Source organism: Gadus chalcogrammus, chromosome 3, assembly GCF_026213295.1.
Source record: "Gadus chalcogrammus isolate NIFS_2021 chromosome 3, NIFS_Gcha_1.0, whole genome shotgun sequence".
In the NCBI taxonomy this organism is placed as follows: domain Eukaryota; kingdom Metazoa; phylum Chordata; class Actinopteri; order Gadiformes; family Gadidae; genus Gadus; species Gadus chalcogrammus.
Window position 1 is genome coordinate 18,961,903 of NC_079414.1, and position 23,946 is coordinate 18,985,848.

At 44.2% G+C, this 23,946-nt stretch overlaps 1 protein-coding gene across 1 annotated transcript in view; it reads right to left on the bottom strand.

Moving 5' to 3' along the window:
* Positions 1-445: 445 nt before the first annotated feature.
* mad1l1 (mitotic arrest deficient 1 like 1) overlaps positions 446-23,946 on the bottom strand; it is a 45,753-nt gene continuing 22,252 nt past the window's right edge. The window contains exons 16-18 of the mRNA XM_056586484.1: positions 19,539-19,767; positions 12,377-12,570; positions 446-1,520 (exon numbers count right to left, since the gene is read on the bottom strand). Coding sequence (XP_056442459.1) covers positions 1,371-1,520; positions 12,377-12,570; positions 19,539-19,767 — 573 coding nt within the window. The 3' untranslated portion in view covers positions 446-1,370. The remainder of the gene's footprint in view (positions 1,521-12,376; positions 12,571-19,538; positions 19,768-23,946) is intronic.

Here is a 23,946-nt window from a genome sequence, read left to right on the forward strand (position 1 = left end):
AGAGAGAGAACGTGGTCCTTGGTGGATGTGTGTGTGTGTGTGTGTGTGTGTGTGTGTGTATACATGGAGGGTGCACCTGGCTTTTGTAATGCTCAAATAACTAAAAAGAATCGGTTGGTTTAATCTTGCAGTCTGGGTGCCAGTGTTTCCAACCCCTACCCCTGAGGTACTGAAAATGTCGCAAACCGGTGCAGAAATAAATGGGTAAACATCCGGTGCAGCACTGCTGCAGGAGCCATAACTTATCAATAGGCTATCGAGCCACGCTATAGGATGACGCATTACACAGGGCGGTGACGTTCTGAGCCGACACCCTGGGAAAACAAATGAGGGTTGGGGAGTAGTCCCATATACAAGAGGGAGACTTTCACTGTGAAACGTATAGGGAGGCACCAGCTGGGGTATTGTCAACCATATATATTATTCTCTCTATTGGGTGTTTCTGTAAGGAGGATGGGTTTGATTCTCATTTCGGTCTTTTCCAAAGTTTGTGTGCGTTATTAGATTTCTCCCTGGATCGTGCCTCCCTCCATGTTATTGGTTTTATTGGTCTCTATTGCGCCGCTCCAACCATCCCCAGTCCCTGTCTTTTCCCCGCGCTAATTACGATTCAGAGCACGGTCTCTCATGTATTCTGGTCGCCGAGGTTCAGGAAAAAAAAAAGTCGAAATTCATGATCAACTGTTTCAAATTCCGTCGTGAGACACAGCCTGACTTCATATTGTTACAAGTTCTGAACAAATATATTCTATAGATTTTATTACCATCTGTCTTATTAAAATGAGTATAAACGGGTACCCATAAAGTTAGTACCCATAAAATGGGTACAAAATTATAACTGCAATTCAATTTTGATATTATGGAGGGAAAATGTTATCTGTCCAGAGTATTCAGTGCGAAAACAAGAGTTTAAAAAGTGAAGATACACACTAGGTAATTCTCCTAATTACAGACACACTCCTTCTTAAAACACACATGATACGATTAGAAGTAAATACTTGCATTTTAATCATAAAAATATTTAAAAAAAACACAAATCCTCAATCCCATGATACACTGTCAAATTGCAACGACAAAATACACACATTAGACTCCTGTCTATATCAATATTGCGCGTCATTGAATTTCACACATTTCCATATCATTCTCTTTCACCAAAATGTAATCCCTACAGGTGGGGCTGACGAGGAGAGGAATACAGCTTTCCTTTCCTCGTGAACCAAATGACTGTTGATCCACTTAAGTGGTAAATCTGTCAACACATTTTCCTTCCACAACCACCTTCCGCATCCTGTGAAAGAAAAGGAGAGGCAATAAAAACACAAAAAAAAACAAGGGGACCCAAAATCACATGCTTTGTTCTGATTGGCTCAGAAGATCGTTTGCCGGCTGAAGAGGTCAAGGGTCACGGCGGACAGGAAGGCGGGGATGCTCTTCTGGTGATGCAGGTGGAGGGCAACCATCTCCCCGAGAGTCTTGGAGAACTCCGTCTCCATCAGCTGCATGATGCCACTGGAGCCCTACACACACACACACACACAGGACATTACCTCATATATAAAAGTCAGGGTATTCCATCACAGGCTTCACATCCAGGGGAGGGAAAAAGCCACTTTGCGGTGAGGCCGGATCAATTGAATAAAAAAATAAAAAAGATGTTTATGTCTGTTTGGGATGCGTGTGTTCGTGAGTCACACACACACACACACACACACACACACACACACACACACACACACACACACACACACACACACACACACACACACACACACACACACACAGCAGGGCGACGTTGGTGTCTAAATCTGCCTGGATTAATTAAAAGGAAAGCAGCCGCTCAGGGCGATGTAGTGAAGGAGAGAGAAAAGAGGGGAATGAGGGAACCGGGGGATGCAGTAATTAAAGGACTGCACAGAGGGAGGGGACACGCACACCTTCACGTAGACACAGGGCTCCCTGGACACTCTGGAATAATATTAAGACATGGAGAAGTTTTCTATCTCTACCGTGCGTGCGTGTGCGTGTGCGTGCGTGCCCGCGCGCATGTAAAACCGTGGGCAATGGAAAAAAAAACTCGCCCACCGAAAAATGAAATAAAGCTATATTTGAAAGGGAGCAAAGATAGGACTGATAACCAAGTGGGGGTGGGGTGCAACCCAGGACAACCACAGCACTAACACTTTGGCGCTACAGCGCAGACTCAGGAAGAAATAAAAACACAATTTGGAGATAATACCAATTCATACTGGAGAGTAATGAGAGGAGCCGGCCGAGGCTCAACATCAGGACTATTTAGTTTGGGCGCTGGGGCGCGGGGATCATCAGCAGCCGTGGGGTTGACCTATATTACCGGCTAATTTAATGAAACCAAGTTCGCTGTTGCCGTACACAAAAGCAGACAGCGCAGCAACTCTGCCACTCCGCTGGGACGAGCCGTAAGTGGTTGTTGTGGGGAGCGGGCAGGAAAACAGAACTAACCACGTTTGCAATTTTGCTCGGTAGCACTGAGGACGCTCTTGACAAAATTGATACTTAGAGAAAAGGAAATGGAGAAAACAATGAACAAGCCAGGTCTAGCTTGACGAGATTTTTTTTGTTGCCGAGCAGAAGGTATGTTTTTTTCTTAACTAAAGGTTGAGAGAAGAAGAAGAAGAAAAAGATAGTGTATGCCACTGCTATCAGCTAATCAGAGGGACACTTCAGCATTCATTGAAGTCGTGGTCGGCAATATGTCAACAACATGTCAATGCTACAGAGCAAAACACGAAATACACACTCAAAATCAAAACACGGCTATTTAAGTCCAAGCAATCTGATGTGCGGCTCTAATTCACCAAGGAGAGAAGGAGTTACAAATTGCATATTTTCCCTCATTCAAGAGTTCAGAGTCACACACGAGCGAGGCATTAGAAAGGATGACTCGGCTGTAGTTTGCCCTTGATCCTATTATTTTGTATAATGTTGTGAGGCCAGTCGAGCAGAGCGATCCCGGGCCCGATCCTTTTAAATTGCTCCAGCATTTCAGCTGGCTGACACCACCGGGCCCGCAGTACAGTACGGAGTGGGGGGGGGGAGTGCATCCGTCTAACCAAAAGATGTCGACCCCTGAGAGAGAGTGACTCAGCTCCAAGATGATCAAATCATCCTAAATGAAGCAGTAGGAAGAAGTGTATTAAGCACTGCAGTGTAGAGTATCTGAACACACAAACGGTGTGTGTGTGTGTGTGTGTGTGTGTGTGTGTGTGTGTGTGTGTGTGTGTGTGTGTGTGTGTGTGTGTGTGTGTGTGTGTGTGTGTGTGTGTGTGTGTGTGTGTGTGTGTGTGTGTGTGTGTGAGAGACAATGAAACATTGGATGAAGTTAATAAGCCAAAAATGGTGTTGATGGGCTGCAGACAGAGGTGGGATGCCATAGTTGATGGAGCATGTCGGGGAAATTAAAGCATGACCCTTCAACAATCCCACTGGCATTCCTCACTCATTCCATCCGCAATGCTCCACTTTAACTCTAATCCACCATTGCTGCTGTATTCTCAGCCTCCAACTCCTAGCCACACACACACACACAAACACGCGCACACTGGCCAAGGTAAACACCGCAGGCTGTTACCATGGAGATGTCATTGTCAGAAACACCTTCAGGTGAAGCTGTCCGCAGCGAACAAATTGAACGAGTGCATGTGTGCAAGGGGGTGCGTGTGTCTGTACGTGCATGTGTATGTGCATGTGTGCACCAGTATGCACGCGTGTGCTCATGTGCATGTACAGCGGTATGCACGTGTGTGCTCATGTGCATGTACATCGGTATGCATCATGGCGTTGGTACAAGTAGCAGGGGGTGAGAGGTTCATGGGCGAGCCTGCAGCTGAAAAAGGAGCTCAACGAAGCCCGGGATAAACGCCTGGTCTTCCGGAGAACACCTCGAGTTCTTTGCGCACGCTTGCTCGCTTGATCGCACCACGCGCTCAAGACATACCCCAGGGTGGGGCCCGGGAAAGGTTAGCCAGAGCCCAACACGGATCGCATAAGGTGAACGACACCCAACCGGGAGGTTGCAGTCTATGTGGATGACATACATGAGCAGAGAGGTGTGGACCAGATGCAAGTGTCACACTCACTCTGCAAGCTTAGACCAGAGCTCCCTTGAGTCTTTTTCGAGCAGCTCCGGGCTGCCTGGGCAGTATCTATAGGATTTCAGCACTCAAAAAGGATTGTGGTAAATGTGACCTTAGGAAAAGAAGAACCTGCGATTTAAGGGGCTTCAATTCTTGTAGAATGTACAGGATTAGTATTGTGCAGGTCGAGGGTGGATCGCTTCAACGTAAGCTGTAGGATATGTAGGAGGTCACCAGTCGCCACAGGGGGAAAGATCGAAGAATCATAATCAAAGTCAATCAAGTCAAACACCCTTCTCACTGCCCCTGGTAGAAAAACCGAATGAAACCGGATAGAGAGGAGCCATTAATAAAAGCAGCAGAAGCGGCTGAGATTCATTTCAGAAGTATAGCCTTCTCGCCCTTCGTTTTCTTTTTTTAATATCATGGATTTCAGCTGGCGTGAATTCAGTAATTCCGCCCCTCAACCCTTTCCACCGGTGGAACCTAACGCGTGTGCACCTCCATGTGACAGTGGAGCCAGCAGACCCAATTAACCAAACGAGTTCTACTCTCACTTCCAGAGAAATCCCAACATACTGTCAGAAAGGTGCCACAAGGGCCACACCATAGAGCGAGACCCAGAAGATAGGGTAGTCGAAGTACGTTTCCTCCAGGTAAAATGTACAACTAGCCCAACGGTGACGCCCGTGTTGCCGTAACAACTGGGATTTCGAACCCGAAATTTGTGAAAACGATAAATGCAACGTGACAATATAGTTTAAGTGAGTCTCCAAACATCGGTAGTCAGGTGTTTGGGTCTTTTTTAGTCTTCCAACAGGAGGATTTCAAACCACTTCATAAAGAAGGTCAAAGAAGGGTTTGTTTTTCCCTTCTTAAAAAAAAACAACAGCTTTATTCAAATGCTGACCTTATCAATTCTAATTTGCATATTCACACCTTCCTAACAAACGTGTTTTAAACAATATCTGACCTTTATGAAAAAATGCACCGGAATCTCTGTTGGGGGGAAACGACAAAATTTACCGGGAAAATCAGCCGGGGGGATAGGACAACAAAAAGGTGCGGGTACCTGCTGATACCGGGATGGAAAAGAGATTATTCCCCCGGCAAAATAAACCAAACTGACATCTCACGGAACAAGTTGGGAGACGAGAGGGGGGGGAAAGCAACTGAAGTCTACCTCAGACTTTCTGAACATAAAAATCGAGCAAAGAAAAAGTGATGAAGGACGAACGTGGACCGCATCGTGGGGTTTGAGGCACCGGCCCGGCCCGGCTCCACGTTTTACTTCTGCGTCCAATTAATGGAAATCAATCGTGCCTGGCTCGGAGATTCGGGGCGGGGCTTGTGTGATGACCTCACCCGACCATGGAGTAGGACGATGCTTTGAAACTCAATCACACAACCCCCCCCCCCCACCCTCCTCTCTCTCTTCCAGCCTGGACTCAGACAGTGTCCAAACCGGTGGGCTAATAACACCCACCGGCAACAGGCGTTGGCGGAAATGACCAACTTCATGTGCGCGGTGCCGGTATCAGTATGTGTGCGTGCTGGTGTGTGGGGGTGTGTGTGTGTGTGTGTGTGTGTGTGTGTGTGTGTGTGTGCAGGAGTTTGTGTGGTGGGTGACAGATGGCTCTATGTGGAGGTGCTGACAGGCAGGGTCACAGATCGGCTGACCTCCGTCTTCCGCTGCCTTCTGCTAATGAGGCCACCGTCCTTCCACTCCACGCGCCTCACACGCTGGCCAGTGAGATCCGCTCTCACCGACTCAATGTGACGGAGAGAGAAAGAGAGTGTGAGAGCGAGAGAATATCCACTCTCGTTTTAACCTTTGTTCCCCTTTTTTAAATGTCCACTTGTCTCTGGCATTTCTACCGGTCCGAGACCGGGCACGTAACCCCTCTCCCCTTGGGTAGAATGAACACCGGTGCAGCATGTAGACCATGCACTCAGGCTGGATACTATAGCCACTGATGAAGGATATATATATATATATATATATATATATATATATATATATATATATATATATATATATATATATATATATATATATATATATATATCCTTCATCAGCGGCTATAGTATCCAGCCTGAGTGCATCGTCTACATGCTGCACATATATATATATATATGTAAATAATAACCAGGGAAAAAAAGAGAAGAGGGATTAATTGAATAATCTGAAATCTACAAATGAATAGCTTTCAATTTAAATGCAGATTTTGGCCTTTTTATGCATGATATAGCACAATGAGTACGAAAGAGACAGGGGCCGGGGACGAGAGAGAGAGGGGGACAAGAGAGAGAGAGGCAGAGGAGAGAGGGACAGAGCAAAAGAGAGAGAGAAAAATGATCTGGGGACAGTTTCTGCCCACCCATTTCTACAGATCTTTACCTACCGCTTAAAATCGATACGACCTATTGTGACGGTTGGATTTCAACACTTGCAACTGTAAGCGGCTAAACAACAACCAAGTGTCTGGTTTCACCACCTTCCCCCCCCGTTTGTACTCTTTAGCTCGGAAGGTCACCGGAGTGGCTGATGGCACTCAACCGCAGAGTGCAAACACCTGCGTGACATGATGAGTGACGCGCACACATTTCAAACCGAGTCCCGCAGCCTCACTCGATACAATGACGGCTAATGGCTCCTCATGAACCCTAACAACGCCGTCGTCGGGGGCCAGCCGCGGCGGCGGCGGTTACCATGGTGACCGTAACACGCATCGTGAACTGGCTCAGTGCAATTCGGTCTGCCTTCCACCCGTTCCTCTTCGGGGAAAAAGTGTCCACACCAATGAAACTGTAGCCCATTGATGAATCAAAACAGTTCTTAATGTACGAAAATAGAGCATACATACTGCAAATAATACATTGAAATACTTGTAAAATATCAAAATCAATGGCTCTGAAGGAACACGTGACAACCGGGGCAGGGCCTGGTCTCTGGTGCGGCCCGGAGCTGCTCTGATCCTCAGCAATATTCATGAAGTGGGCCGGACTTCTGGGTGCTTCAGATGTATCGTGTTACCACGGCGCCAGCTGACATAAGCTCTCAACATGCGCCCAGGGAAGAGAAGGGGCACAGCAAACACCTGCACGCACACACACATACACGTGTACACAAACACACACACACGCACACAAAGGAACCAACCCCCCATCTCCCAAGGGCAGAGGGGGCAGGATACTGTCAGGAGGCATCAGAATCAACATGGTGTGTTTTGCCCCAGCTCTCAGCTAGATTTGCGCTCTCTGGTTCCCTGGTTTGAGTAACCAAGAGGCCATCGACATAGCCACCTGAACACCACTGAATCACATAGCTCTCTCTGGTTCCCCCTGTGTGGTCTGTGTTTACAGATGAGACCTTTTATTGACTGCTGTTTATCTTAACAGATGTCCAAATTGGAACTGTAAGCATTATATTTTCTTTGTTGGTTTTTTCGAGACAGTGAGCAAAAAATATACTTAATTCAGTCAATAAAATAAGCTTTCTGTCTCTTCATTACTCCACCACCCACTCAATGGTGAATTATAATCATATTTTATAATCCCTTTATAATGATCATATTGCCCAGGAATACCAGTCTCTCTCTCTCTCTCTCTCTCTCTCTCTCTCTCTCTCTCTCTCTCTCTCTCTCTCTCTCTCTCTCTCTCTCTCTCTCTCTCTCTCTCTCTCTCTCTCTCTCTCTCTCTCTCTCTCTCTCTCTCTCTCTCTCTCTCTCTCTCTCTCTCTCTCTCTCTCTCTCTCTCTCTCTCTCTCTCTAGGTCAGAATCTGTCTGTAATCCTTAATAAGAAAAATGACTAACTCCACAAGAAGGATTAAGTACACACAAACGTGCACGGATATAGAAATAGCAATATCCAGAAATAAAGATGTCATTCCTTATGTCAATAACAAGTGTAGAAGAATTTCTGAGAGTTTCTGGTTTAAGGCTGAACATTGAGGCCCAGATGAGAGAGGGTACATGGACGCCAGGCGTTCAGCAAATTAGATCTGCTGACCTTACGAAAAGTAACTACATCAAATAGACCTTTTGGGGAGGTAATACCAGGTATTCAGATTAATGGTTTTTACTTTCCTTCGAAGGTTAATATGCACAAAGAAATAACGATTCGCTTGAGCCTCCGCTTTTTTTTAACTATTTGCATTCTTAAAAGGGCGAGTGAACCCAAAACCATTTACAATATTTTAACTTTATCTAAAATAAGACTGGAATTTTGAGAAAAAATAGTAATGTCCTATATTTTTGCCATTTTCTGTCAACCAGTTTGTGAATGGTCATTTCGTGACACCAAAGGGCCTTTGAGGATACTCAGTGTCGCCAGGACTAAAGGACACCGGTGATGAGGTTTGTGGAAGTATTGATCTCCGTCTGGCCAGTACTGGATTTTGATGTACGTGTCTGAGATAGGGTTAAGCTTCTCAGACACTTCAAAAATATTACTCTACGGTACGGAGTAATACGAATTTCATCACCCATAATGCACATACACAACGACGGTACTACAAAAAGTAGCAAAGTTGGCGTGGTCATGGGGATAACAACCCCTCCCCCCACCTCCTTCCTAGAACTCACAGCCCAAAACATGTTTTAAATACATAGTATTTGAAGTTCGAGCTGAAACAGGGAGTTCCCTCTGTGTTTGTTTACTTTAGGTAAAATACCTCATCTCCTCTGACTAAAAGCCTATTCAAATACTTTTTTGATGATGGATGACATGCTTTTCATCCATTATGCTTTGTTTGTGGTAGGTTTGGAAATATGTTGAATGAAATGGAACAAGCCTTGAAAATGACTTCCTCACTATTGCATTGCTTTCCAGTTTAACTGGTTTGGTTTAATGTCTATAATATTTAATCTTTAAGACCAGATGCAGTTAAGAGCCCGATCCCATCAACTCATGGATTTTAGTAGGTCTTTATTTTAAACTTCATTTTAAGTAAATTTTATTGCTTTTAAATTGTATTGACATTTGGCAATAACATGAGTGGGCTACATGGAAGGAACCATGGCATGTGTTTGTTTCTAAATGGGGACGCAGTAAATATTGCAACCACATTCCCGATTAGCGAGGGACCTCTTAAAATAACCGCAAAATTGTATAATCTGCACTCAACCTCAGAGGTCTCACAGTTTTAAGACGACACCACAAGCCGTCTTTAAGACCCCAATCACTCAAACAGAACAAGATGTAGACATTGCCCTTCCTTACTACTCCAACACCCCCCACCCCTCTAAGATGGCTCTCTACCCAGTCCTCTCGTTCAGTTAATGGCGGTGAGGTTTTAATGAGCTGTCCCAGATTGTATCTCGTATTTTCATTAAGGATGAAAGAGAAGAGGAACAGTAGAGGACGGGATTCTTAGCCGTTGTTGGCGAACCTCTTGAAGCAATAAATCAGCGCCGTGTACACATTGCAGCTCAGCGTGTGAGTGTGTGTGTGCTAAACGTCCGATCAACAGCAGAGGCTGTCCAACTGTCCAAGCCCAGTGGTTGGTCTGCTCTCTGAGATTGCAAAGCCAACATGGTCTCATATAGAATTAAGATGAATGTGGTTACTTTTTTTCGAAGCAAGCCAAGCGTCATGATCCAAGCTAGAAACCGTTACAATAATAGGGAAATATATCTTTTTTTAAAACTCCTAATATCAGGCAAGTATGCGGATAAAGAAAAGAGGATTTGAAGTTGTACATCTGAAGCTTAACATAAACTGAAAAAAGGAACTGAACTGAGCTTGAATACAGAAAAAAAGCTTTGTTTGTTTCATGTCGATCGATAACCAAATTGTTTTGTGCTGTAACGACATTTCTTCGTCTATTTTTTTAATAAATCTGAACTAAAGTTTGAAGAATAGTTCTAAACCCCACCAGGTTTTCTGCAAGGATCAAGTGTGTCAAATTGCTCCCGTACCAAGCGGAGCCGTTTATCTGCCTGATGAGCATCATCATAACTACCTAATCACCAAGGCTAATCAAACCTCTCACCTAGGGGTGCGCTTCAAATACCCCTGCCACCCTACTGCACACTATTTCGTTTTTTTCCCCACCCAAATAAAAGCTCCTCATGGCATTGATATGCCATGAGGAGCATATAATTATTGTATGTATTTAAAAAACATGCATTGAGATTTATATTTATGAATGTTTGAGTGCTTGTCCGAGGAGAAGCCGTCCTTGGTTAAAATGTGTTGGATGTTCTGCGTCAACTGTGTGACCAAACTAGATAAAACAAGACCTTTAAAATGAAACTAAGTTCATAAAACAAGCAACTGCATATAGCATCAATGTATAAATATACCTGTTTATATAACGGAAGCATGCAGTTTCATATTTACCCTTCTTATCAAAATGTACCATACTATTATCTAATCTGCTGATTACTTCCTGACTGCGGATCATTAAACACACATTTGGTCTGTGCTGTGAGATTTATCCGCTTTAAGATAACGCCAGGGATAAAAGTGTTCAGATGTGCACAGTAGGGATTAATTAGTTGGAGACGGTTTAACAAATTAGACAAAAGGAAATGAATCTGGTTGACACTAACGCCAAACTTTTGCCATCTAATTCAAGTTAGATACAGGTCTGTGTAAGACGTAAAAGCATGGGTGTTTGGTGGAGTGGAAATACATACCCCATGTATGAGGGAAGGAAGGGGGAGACATAGACAGAGACAGAGACAGAGCTGGGTTAGACAGTTAACACTGTCAGAGGAAGGGATTAGATTGTGTTACACTACTAGATTTGGATATTAGCGGAGGATTATCTGCTAGCTGAGGTGAGTACAAGTAATTACAGATTGGATTCAAATGTTAAGAGTTCTGGTCGAAAAATCCACACTTCCTCTCTTTTTTACCGACTCGCCTGATCCCTTCCCCTAACATTAATCTGTTATATTCTGTTATTTACAAGATTAAAAAAATCGTGCACAAATGAATTGGCCAATAAACACCAGCCGTGCACGGTATTCCCCACAGTGGATGTCTTGTGTGCGCGCGGCGCACGTGCTAGTTTGCGTGCACGTGTTTGCGTGTGTATCCGTGCATGCGTGTGCGTACATGCGTGTCCTATTCCATTAGTAGTACAGACCCTTTTGTCTCTCCTGGGTGGCCAGCCGTCATGTACACTGGAACAGCAGCCAACACACCAGGAATACAAATAGCAGAGGTGTTGGCATCTGCCGTCCAACCATGTGTGTCCGTATCTCAGTGTGTGTCCTTATCTGTGTGCATGTGCGTGTGTTAGTACGTGCCTGCATGTGTATACACATGCATATATATGTATATTTATGCTTGGGTCGACAGCGTTGGAGGCACGTCGAAGTGAGGTGTGACACTGTGTGGTGGAATTTGAGGAGGTGTGCATTTGAGTGCAACTATAAGGAATTGTGTGTGCATGTGTGTGTGTATGTGTGCGCGAGTGTGGGTTAATCAGCATGCATGCATTGGCGTGGGATGGTGCTCTGAGGTTAATAAATATCGACAGTGAATTATCTCCCCTGGCAGGGTCGCAGGTGGGCTCAGTGCTCCAGATTAGACACACCGCAAAGGAAACACAAACACACAACCCTCTCCGCCTTATCTTCCTTTAAAGTAACAGTCCCAGCCCAAGAGCGAGGCAGTGGCAATCGACCACTATAAATACCCTGGGGCATTCCCTGTATGCAAGTTTGTGTATGTATAAGTACATGTATATTTATGCGTGTGTGTGTTGGGGGGGAGATTTTATTTTGACAGTCCTAGTACTGATCCATGTCATACCTCGCCATTGAAGCTCTTTTCGGTGAAATACATTTGAGAGCAGGAGAAAGAGAGAGACAGAGAGAGACAAAAAGAGGAGGGAACGCAGAGAGGAAAGCAGTACGAGTGAAAGGCATTTTCAGAAGATAAAAGAGAAAACGACGGAGACAATGAGAGAAGAATGGATGAAAAGAAGATCAAAAGGGCTTCGAGAGGCAGGGAGGAGGGCACCGGAACCTCTTCAGAGGCAAGAGATATGGGGACACGCAGTGTTTAACCGCACGGACACTGGCATAGGGCCAAAAACACACACACAGTGCAAAAAGAGCCAGTCAAACCATTCCCTCCCCCACACACACACACACACACACACACACACACACACACACACACACACACACACACACACACACACACACACACACACACACACACACACACACACACACACACACACACACACACAGCAAAAACAGCCAGTCAAACCATGCCCTCTCACACACACACAAACCTTCTTGAAGAGCAGGGAGTCGTCCATGTGCTCAGCGTACACAGAGGAGAGGCGGTACTGGTTCTCCGTGGTGACGTCGAGCTGGTAGCCCGTCAGCACGTAGCACATGGTGCGGAACTCCTGGATCTTCCTCTGGAACACCTCCTTCAGCCGCTTGTTCTTCATCTCGGAGCTCTCCATCTGCTTACGCAGATCTGGTAGAGGGAGGACGGAGAATGTGATGCGGAGTCAATGCTGGACAGAGACACCGGCGAGATTTTTCCCGTAAGGGCTGAACAATGGCAATTATTTCACCCAATATTGAGATTGTGATTTACTATGCAATTTTTCTTTTTAAAGTTCCTTATGTTCTGTATTATTCACTAAACAAGCAATAATCCTTTCTATAGTATGACCAACACAACATTGGAAGCAGTCAACATATAAACTGCTCTTTCCTTTGCTTTGTCCAAATCGCGTTCTATCACACCGTGATGTTTGTTTGAATTTGATCAAACGTCCAGACCGATTTCCCGTCACACAACCGAACAAGTGTTCAATATTCATTTACATTTGGGCCATATGGCAGACGCTTTTATCCAAAGCGACTTACAATAAGTACATTTGTCAGAAGAAAGAGAAACAATATTTCGCTGTCGGTACAGCAGGGACCTAGTGCCAAGCACTAACAATGTTGAGGTTAACTCATTCCCTGTAAACAAAAAAGATAGATCTGATTGTGTACATTAAGGCGCTACAACATTAAGTGCCAGAACAAACACCATACAATATGTGCATAAGAGGGCTGTGGGGGGGTAGGTAAATGGTAAATGGACTGCATTTATATAGCATTTATATTTTACCCAAAGCGCTTGACAAAATGACCTGACATTCACACACCGACGGCGGAGTCAACCATGCAAGGCGACAAGCCAGCTCGTCGGGAGCAGTTAGGGCTCGGTGCCTTGCTCAGGGACACCGCTAGGAGGAGCCGGGCATCTAACTAGCAACCATGCGTTTAGCAGCCAACCCGCTCTACCTCCTGAGCTACTGCCGCCCTCGGTAAGTGTATACGTTTGGATTGTATTTGTGACTGATACAACACAGAGGGTTAAGCTTGTTCTTAGTAACACGAGCACGAAGCGTCACGGTTGTTGTAATGTGATACATTTCATAGACCCATATCTCCAAAAGGCCTTCATATTAACGCGAGAGTGCAGTGCTCGGGAACAGAGAGACATTTGCACCGACAAGCAACTTAATTCATTTGAAAACGTACGAACGCGCACATGAATCTCTCCTTTTATCATGTTAAACGAAAACCATGGGCGTCTCGTCTATCGACTTTTAAACATTCACACAATATGCCACCTGCGTGAACATAAGTGCTTTGCCTTAACCAACAGCTTGGAGGTTTTAGCAGGAACAGATGCAATATACGATGTCTGAACTCAGCTCTAGTTCGCATCAAACACCAGTACCCCGCGAGGAACGACTGTTCACACTCCATATGGCCCCCTACTCTGGACGAAGTGCTGCGATAGGAGCGCACCGATGGATTTACCAGTAGTCTCACCGACTAATTAAGTAATGGTCTTTGGACTGAGATCATAGGTGGGTTCGGATTCCATTATTTATAAACTATGGGGAGAAAACACATCACCAAACGATTAACATTATCCATCAGTTGTGTTTTATGCTGATGTGCGGGGTAACGTGCTGAAATCCTGACTAAGCATATTCAGATGGCAAATGGCAGGGTAAAAATGAAACACTGCATCATGATACTAAGTAGGTGTTGGCCTTCCAGCATCAGTTTGACCTTGCTCTTATTAGAGGTATTACTCCATGCCAGTTTCATCACGACCAGTCAGTTCATTCGGGCACTCAGTCAGTCATTCCTACAACAGCAAGCAACCAAGAACATCCATTGGTCAGCATTTTTCTCACACACACACACACACACACACACACACACACACACACACACACACACACACACACACACACACACACACACACACACACACACACACACACACACACACACACACCCCTAGAACGCCTTGTCTGCTATTTCTTGCCTATTTGACTATTTCTACAGGAAGGTGTCGGGAAACTATAAATAGAGTGGGGTGTGTCTCCTTGCACGTGCGGTATAAGTGTGCATGTCTGTCCATGCGTCCCAGGGGTCCCTCCTTTCCAATGGAAGTGCGAGTTTGTCAGCGGTGATCATCACTTTTTTCCTGAGTGAGATTATGTGAAACTTGTCATTTTATGGCAGCTGTCAAAATACCCACAGATTGATCCTTTGCCCAGCTTTTTAATAATGGAGGCCAAAAAAAGCATGCAGACACAATGACGGGAATAAGCTTTTTAACACTGTAGATAAAACAGTCACAGAAGTTCATGCTTTTCCGTATATTTATTATCTAACCCTAAGCCTGTGATTTTCTGTATATTTGCATATATAACAGCCTTTAAAAGGGTTTCATTCTGCTGCGTGAGAGAGGCACAGCAATTATAAGCGTTTCTGATCAGTGCACTAAACGAGTCAGGTGCAAATAAAAAAAAAAGCGACTAACACACACACACCCTGGATGAATAAGGAGTGACATTAAAGGGCCCTATTCACAACAGACCTTTCCTTTCACTCGCCCTCCAGAAAGAGTTAATCTGGAAAAATTACAGATGTTGGAAATGCTCTTCTTACTCCAAACCGTAAATTCGCAACAGAGAACATTCGGCCGAATTTGAACCGATCCAGCAGTGACGTAACTAATGGTTCTCCTCAGATACCCTTTCTGAACTGAAAAATGTTCCAGAGCACTAGTGGTCTAACTTTCTTTCAGGTCGTGAAAAAATATAGAGGTCCCTCAGACAAAGCAGACCCAGAAACATGTCTGCTGTACAACAATACACTGAGGAGAAAGTGGTTGAAAGGAATTTCAACCTGTTTTCAGGGGAAGATAAGTTTTTCGGTGAGGGTCATAACAGACCATTGAGTGAACCACCATATTGCGAAACATTTCCGACTCGAATTCTTCTTACAAAATGCCTCTTAAATATAATAACAAAGTTGCACATTTCCACAAGGACCACAGAGGCCCTAAAACCAAACACTGCTAGCAGAGACTTAAATTCAAGTATTTAAAGTAATCTTGTTTGTATGAATTGAAAAGTACGCAATGAAATCTTGTTCAATCCGTTCCACCCCCGGAAGCCCAAACCATACATAGATAAAAGTAACTCGCTAACGAATGAATCACTTTGTTCCGATTAGGTTACATTTTCTGTACGCATCCGACCATGACTAGCGCTGGAAAGTGCCAGATATACTATGTGACGGAGTGTACTGGCTCTAGAATCCACGTCTGAAATAACTCGTTCTGCTCTGCTTTGGCCAATGGGCACATGCGCCCGTTATGTCTGATGAACGGTAAAATAATGTGAGGGAGGCAGCGCCCTACCTTCAGACGGATTCTAGGTGTGCTCCGTGTATAGTAACAATAAGTGTAATATCAGAACTAAGATTAAATAAAAAATTTGCTTTAGAAACCATGCCCTTTTTGGCATTGAGAGATGTTTCTGGTGGAGCAGAATGTCGACCGCTTAGCCCCGTTAAACAGCATATGTTCATTTTAAAACCAGTTTCCTGTCTGTTTTCCATGGATCTGACACCCGCTTCTCCATATGCCTGCTCGTCCAAACTTTGCTCTGTGTTCCGTAAATTAATCCATGGATGTGAATTGGATTGTGATATGGAAGATAAGATAATAACGTTTAACGGAACATGCTGCTGTGATATTGCCGCACCAAGCACAGAACCAAGAGTATTAAAGGAGATATTGCTATTAACATTTTTTTTTTATGTTTCATTATTTTAAATTACATTTTCACTCTTTCCTCTCTCCGCCCCCTGGCCAGTGGATCTCATATTGGCCACCTAGAATAACCAGGATTGGACTAAATTAATACATAAAGGCTCGCCCAAGCCTACTGGGCTTTGGTCAATGTTAATTGGGCTCGTTAAGGATGAACATTCAGCTATTTGTTATAAAATAAATTTGAATCATCCAAATCTTAGAAATAGGTATTTGGAATAGCCCTGGCTCTGGGCCATATTAAGAGATGATAGTTATTCCACATAAGCAAGTTTACACTTGAAGGGCCACCCCGAGAAATCTGTAAATTGGCGATTGCCTGTCTTAGTTAGATTCAGAAAAGTCGTTAAATTCAACAATGTGCATCCAGAAGGGAAGCTTGCTTTGTTGGCATTTCCGCTAGCCGCTTCCGACTTGCAGAGTTACAGTAGCCTGGCTTCGGTTCCTTGAGGAGAATACACTTTTAAAAACTTGCTACACATTTCCAATGTATTCAGAGTAGTCGCTTATTCAAAACGAGTGCCAGTAACAACACAAGCTAGTCTACAAACACAGAGATAATTTGACGCTATTTCCTGCACTGTGATTATTAGGCTATCTGTGATGTGCCGCTGACGGGTTACCCTCTGCGGTACTACCCAGCCAGAAGCAGCTGATACTATAATTGCACCAGCAGTGCATCGTGGGCACAGGCGTGCGACAGACACAGAGTCTTTGATTTATTGATTGCTGTCGGGATGAAAAGAGAATTTCAACAAATCTGAAAAAAAAGTTGTCTAAAATGAATTGCCTCTACCCTACCTTTAGGTAAAATTTCTGCAATCTATTTACTAAGAGATTTAATTCAACCAAGCTTCAATCAGCCATATCCATTCATATTGAAATATCAAGAAATGGTTGACTCGTCAACAATCGTACACACATTAGTTCCTGACAATAGAGCTCTTCTCTCACCTCGCAAGATATAATCCCTGTGTGCATTAATGTAGTCCATAAACGAAGACCATTAACCACACATTCAATTACCAATTATGTACCTCATGTAACAGGAGCGATTAAAGAAAAGCAGTAGAGGGTGACACACACTGAGCTCAGGGACTAATAAAAAGGAAAGGTGGATGGAAATGGAGAGAATCTGAGAAGAAAAGCCTGCTTGTGCATTGTTAGCGAAGATCTTTTGAAAAGGCTCCATGATATTTAAGCACCGATCCTGTGTTCGGATGGTATGCAGGCATCTTAGTAAGCGACACACACACACACACACACACACACACACACACACACACACACACACACACACACACACACACACACACACACACACACACACACACACACACACACACACAGAGAGAGAGAAACCGACTGGTTGAGAGACATAGAATTTTCTGACGTTTCAGCGAAGATGAATTAGCCCAGCATATTTAAAGACCCTAAATGCTTAATAAAATTAAATTTATATAACCCTGTCATCATGAATGCCAGTCCCTCTCCTGTCTTGCATTCGTTATCACTTGTGTTGAGATGTACGATGTCTGAGATGCAACTATTATGCACAAAAAAAGAAAAATGTAGTTACTACTCAATTCCAAAAGCTGCACCTTCAAACCCAATTCAACATTGTTTTCCAGAAACGGAGCAGAATTAACTGTGTGCCTGTAGAAAAACTACAATGTAGTTAATGCACTCATTTTTAATAAGCAACCTTTTGGAACACATCCGAGGTCTTTTACTTTAAAGTAATTAAAAGTGTATTACATTCACATGAGCTGGAACAAGGGCACTGCAACTCTGCAAGTGAATTGAAGCAGCTAACAGAAATGCTAGTCAAGCAACTCCCCTTCTGGACGGACATTGATAAATGGCACCAACAACTCGTCTGAATCTGAGTAAGACAGGGAAATGCCAATTGACGGATAACACTGTATGTCCCTTTGAGGACGTTGGCGTCTTCCTGCCCGCAACGGGAGAAGTTTAGTTTACCAGTGTTGGCCAGGCTTGTGTTTGCTGTTGGTCAAGGAGGGAGACGACAATGGGAAGAGGATCCTATTGTTTTGGTTATCAGTCCTGTTCTCAATCTGAGATGGGTGTAGTGATCCATTCCATGTAAAGTACGGCTAGACATGCCAGCTCCCAGAAACATGATTGGTCGATACAAGTTTGAAGTGAAAGAAAGTTCACCGAGATTTTAGGTAGTCCGCCATCAGACTTAAGATGATTTGTGAGACCACTTGCCCCACATCTTCCAATCATGCATTGCCTAAAAGCCTCTTTGATCTCCATTGAGACTAATACCACACCCTAACCCAATGTACAACACTGAACATAACATTTCCACCCGGAGGAGTCCATTTTCTCCTTCACAATGTTCAGGTCCACCAAAGCTATAGCAAATCTGTAAGTCATTCTCACTTTATACTGAACGTAGAAAATAAAGTTAATACTGTACTTTAAAGCTTTCATCTTCAAGTACACACGCTTTAGGCATTTATATCAGATGGAGGCCGTTTTATAGTAACTGCGTGCTTTTGGATTTTCGGGGGGAATATGCAGTTGGATGTACGTCGTCTATTGTGTCAACAATTGGCTGGTTTATTCAAGAAAAACATGTCAAATGTCAGGAGCAGAATAGGGATTGACAAGTGACAAGATTTCCACTGAGGGGGAAAAACCAAAACGCTGCCATGGAAAACACTGCCGTTGTCTGTGCCGAATCCTCAACTGTGTAAACCCATTAAGCCATTTGTATGTCATTTGCAAATATACTTTGCATAATTATTCTATTAAAAATGACGGTTGGGGAAGGTCCATCAACATCGCTCCGTTGGGAAACCTCCACACATGGATAAGTCACAAAAGGTCAAATTAAATCCTCACGATTAATAACCAATGTCAGCCTTTCCCGAGCCATAAGAGGGATGCAGGAATGTTCTTTATCATATAATGATGCATGGCTCCTCTGACTCCACTTGTGTAGGGGAAGAGGGCAAATCAGGAGCTTGTCGGGAGTTATCCGCCAACGTGATAAGGGAGTGCAAAAAATGTAAATGCCAGTTCATTTCCATTTGCCTACAAAAACGTGTGATAATTGCTGGTGTAAACCTCATTTACAAGATAATTTTCAACTGTTGAGTTAATTAGACAGAATACATGTGATGTATAAGAGCGAGTGTGTGGAGGTCACTTCACCAAACGTAAGCTATCCTCAGTTATCGGCTGATGAGCACTAGCAGGGCTCACTGCTCTGTGTGTGTCTGTGTGTGTCTGTGTGTGTCTGTGTGTGTCTCTGTGCGTCTTACCGAGCACCTCCTGTGACGGGGGCAGGCTGAGGCCCAGGCCTGGGCTGCCAGTGTGGGGGTCGTCCTGCGATGCCAGGGGCCCGGCGTCCTTCAGCGAGCGCAGGTGCTCCCGCAGTCGTGTCACTTCCTCCCGAAGAGCCTCCGTTTCCTGCTGCCTCTGTTGCTTAGCAACGTTCGTGGGATTCATCTTCAAATGAAGTACTCGGGTCTTGACTGGATCATAGTCACCCTGCAGAGGGAGGGGGAGAGGGATGGGGGGTAGAGAGAGAGAGAGAGGAGGAGAGATGAGAGGGAGAGGGAGTGAGAGTGTCAAGATAGAAAGGCAAAGTGAGCAGAAGGAGGATATAATTTGCCTTGACTCGGTTCTAATGAACTTGCCATAAAAAGACAGTGAGCCTCTGAAGTGACCTGCTGACTGATCATCTATGTATCGCTGTGTGTATGTGTATAAAAGCATTCTCTTTTTCCAAATATGATCATTATTTCTCCATTTGATGTTTATCAAACTGGGTGATACGACTGGGTGCACAGCAGCAGCACTAACAAACACAACAATGATGGATGGGTATTCCAATAGCGGAACATGAGACATCCACAAGGATCCGGTCCAGGGTTATTTGATGTAAATCATACGAGGCTGTGTAGTTTACTGCGTGCTGTTGATATATTTAGGTCTTTATTTCCTTTTTTTTTTCAGTCTGAGACGTCTTTTCACGCTCGCATTTAGCAGACAATTTGATGCTTTCCCTTTAGCCAGAGGCCTACCAGAGAGCAGTGATAAGACGGAGTGGTGTTGCGGTCAGGCTGTGTTCTCCGGCATATGTTGTGTTATTTATAGCGCTATGAATTAAAAAATACAGCTACAACATCCCTTCAAATTAGTGCTTAGGACTGGGGAACCGAAACACTAAAACATAAGACCCCGGGTTTGGAAGGAGCCATTTTAGGAGGTCTCGTGTGCAGATTACAGCCACAGGGACTGGCCCTGTGTGGCTTGATTTCCTAGAACTGCCGTGCAGCCCAAGGAAGCACCCTAGCAAGTGAAACGCAGCCATAGTCGCAAGGAAATTACATAAGAGAACCGGCAATAAAGGCAGTAAGTGGGCCAAGGATATATTGCATACACTCAGAGAGGAAGCCCGCCACACAGAAATGTAATTTGATTTCCTAAAAAAATAAATAAAAACAGATTCCCTGCTTTTGCTGTAATTTTGTTTCATTCTGCCTTTGCCAGAGTACGGGGTAAATGAAAGTCTATGTTAGCTCAATGTCAATAAAAAAAAAAAAAGGGACACGCACGTCGACAATCACCGTGTGCACAATCGCTCACACACCGACGCGCACGCAATCGCACACAAGCACGCAGTGACACACACACACACGCGCGCGCGCAAAGACACTCACGACCGCGCACACACTCTGTTGATTACGGTTTAAATTACATTCCATATGGCCCCGAGCGACTCTTGCCAAATAAACTACAGGCCTTGACGGGAGCAGGAGGAAAAGGGGACTACAGCAGAGGAGAGGAGACGCCCCTGAAGGACATGGCGAACAGAGGCACACACAAAGGCTGTCGTGCTACAGCCCTGAGACACGGACGGGGAGATGAGACAACATGGATATGGGTGAGGACGTCACACTCTCACAGAAATAAAACCTCTGAAATAAAGTCATCCATAATAGAAAAAGAGATGGCCAGTAGAAGATATTTGAATGAATGGACAGAAAGCATGTTTATTTATACACACACACGCACGCACGCAGAAAAATATACAACACACACAGTAACGAGGTCTGGGTTTAACAGAGGAAGGGAAGCGATTTGATGTTTGTCTGCCTCCACTTTCCCCCCTTAAATCTTTGAGCCAGTTTGTTGAAGGACATTATATTCAGGTGATATGGAAATCGGGGCAATAAATCCTGCAAAAATAAAAACAAGTCTTGAAAAGGAGCAGCCAATATTTGCATCAATGTCAAAAAGACAAAAGTTTCCCTCCCCAATAAGACTTATCCAGATTCAGGCCAATGCTCCCTGGCGGTGTTTGAGCACAGAATGTTCTGTGTATTTTTGCTTATTTTATCACTTTTATGGCCTACAGTGCATGGGCCTACAGTGCATGGGGGTTGAAGCAATACGTTTCTCTGAATGTAGAGCTACGGTAGCGGATTATCCCATTTAGAACCGGTTGGTGTTCCAGCCCCTATTGGCTACAGCCCAAATTAAGCGAGGGCAGAGAAAGAGATTAGTTGGTCGTCTCTACCCTTGAAACAAAGAAAAACAGACAGGTGTTAACTGAATGAACGTCATTGGAGGAATGAGGACGACTGGGTTGATAAACAGCCTTGAGGATTATCCCGCAAGATTAAATAATATCAACTATACGCGGGCAAATAAAGATATCATAGATTTCCCCTTTGATGTTTGACTGTGTACTACAGTGTGTCCGGTCACCCTGTTCCGAGAGCGACTACATGCACACATTCATCCCCGCTTTGCCGCTACGTCGTCTCATGGGCCCCAAGGTGGAGTGCCAGGGGCACACATCTTTTATTCATGGCGCCAACAATAACAATGAATCTAAACCCAGAACCTAGTCCATTTCTGAAGCGCACTCCTGCAGAGTGAATACACTAAGAGCTTGGGAAAGGGAGCTTGAGAGCAAGAGAGCGAGAGAGCGAGCATAAATACTCTTAGTGAAGCAACATTGACATATTGTTTTTGCGTTGCTTTATATATTCAAGTTTCTTCAGTCACATTAAAAGCACAAGCCCAGACACCTGTAGTAGTACTAGCATTTCAAGGTTGGATGAAACCTACACCAGCGTGATATTCTGTCGTTATGATTCTTACAATGTATTTATATTTTATATATATATATATATATATATATATTATAATAATAATTAGTGCTTGCCTACTTATGACCTCTCAAAAGGAGCCAATAAGCACGGTGACCCCAAAAATAATGTCAACTACACACAGAAATGTCATCAAGGCCCTGCTTGCTTGCTTTTAACTTTGATATAATATAATCATTCTCCGTGTAATGGGGCCAAATTGCCTGTTTGGTGCTGAGCCCACATCTCAACTATGGTACAAAAGGTACATCAACATACTAATTAGTGGCCTCACTCCTCCGTTTGCATAATCAGCCAACAACGCTGAGGCATTGCAGCGCGCGCGCGCGCACACACACACACACACACACACACACACACACACACACACACACACACACACACACACACACACACACACACACACACACACACACACACACACACACACACACACACACACACACACACACACCTGCAAGAGAACTCACACTGTAAACACAGTACCATGTTGTCCGGGGTGAAAGGTATCCTAAGCCAAGAGGGACACACAAGTTCAGGGTGGATCACCTACACAAATAAACAGTGCATGTAATGAACTATTCTTTAGTTATGCACGCTGCGGTTGACTGTTTGTACGGTGAAGGAAGGAGATCGGGGCCAAAAAAGTGAGGCGAGAGATCCCAATACAACGTGGTACAGAAAAGATGTGGAACAGCGGCAGGATTAATCCAGCAGCCGTGCTGCTGAGCATCTGAGGTGATCACAGTAATTCCAGTGGACAGGCATTGCATGTTACTGTAATATGCTTAAACCGCTTGCCTTGTTTAATCTATTTAAATTGATATTTTAATTATTTAAACAAAAAGAATGAAAAAGATTCAACCTAACAAAAAATATATACAATGAAGCTTAAAGATCTAGCCTCCACAAGCTTTATTGGTTGAGCATAAATAACAACCATGAATTAAAGCTGCATTCAGCAGGGCAGAACCCGATACAGACCAATATGACCTAATTAAGAGGGTTAATTACAATGGAATAACCTGAGGTTGGGTCTGGTGATACGCAAACATAGTTTTACGACAGTAGGTCAAAATGTTCAGGGATATTGCTTGCCAAGTTATACCCAAGGTGTGGGCCCTTAAAGCTGAATGGATCAATTTAGGTCTCTGGCGGCCATGTTGTTGTACATTACTGGTTCCTGACGAAGAAGTCAGGAGATATGCTTGCCAAAAGTTAGCACTTTAGATGATTGCTATAGCACCCTCTATGCAGAATCTGGATAAATTGACCCATGTATCATTAAGAACGTCAGCACCAACGATGATTGGCCAAATTGTATTTGAGGATCAAATTATTGGGCGGTTTAGTCGATCGACTTCATCTTACTTGGGCAGGATCTTCAACCGAAACGCCCAAAATGTGGTTGTGCTCAAATTAAAAAAGGTCCCACGACATGCCACCAGGTGTGTTTGGAAAGTGGGCGTGTCCACCTAGATGGGAGACAGATAGATGATCAACGTTTGCTACAGTCCACTAGGTGGGCTGGTAAACTGATCTATCC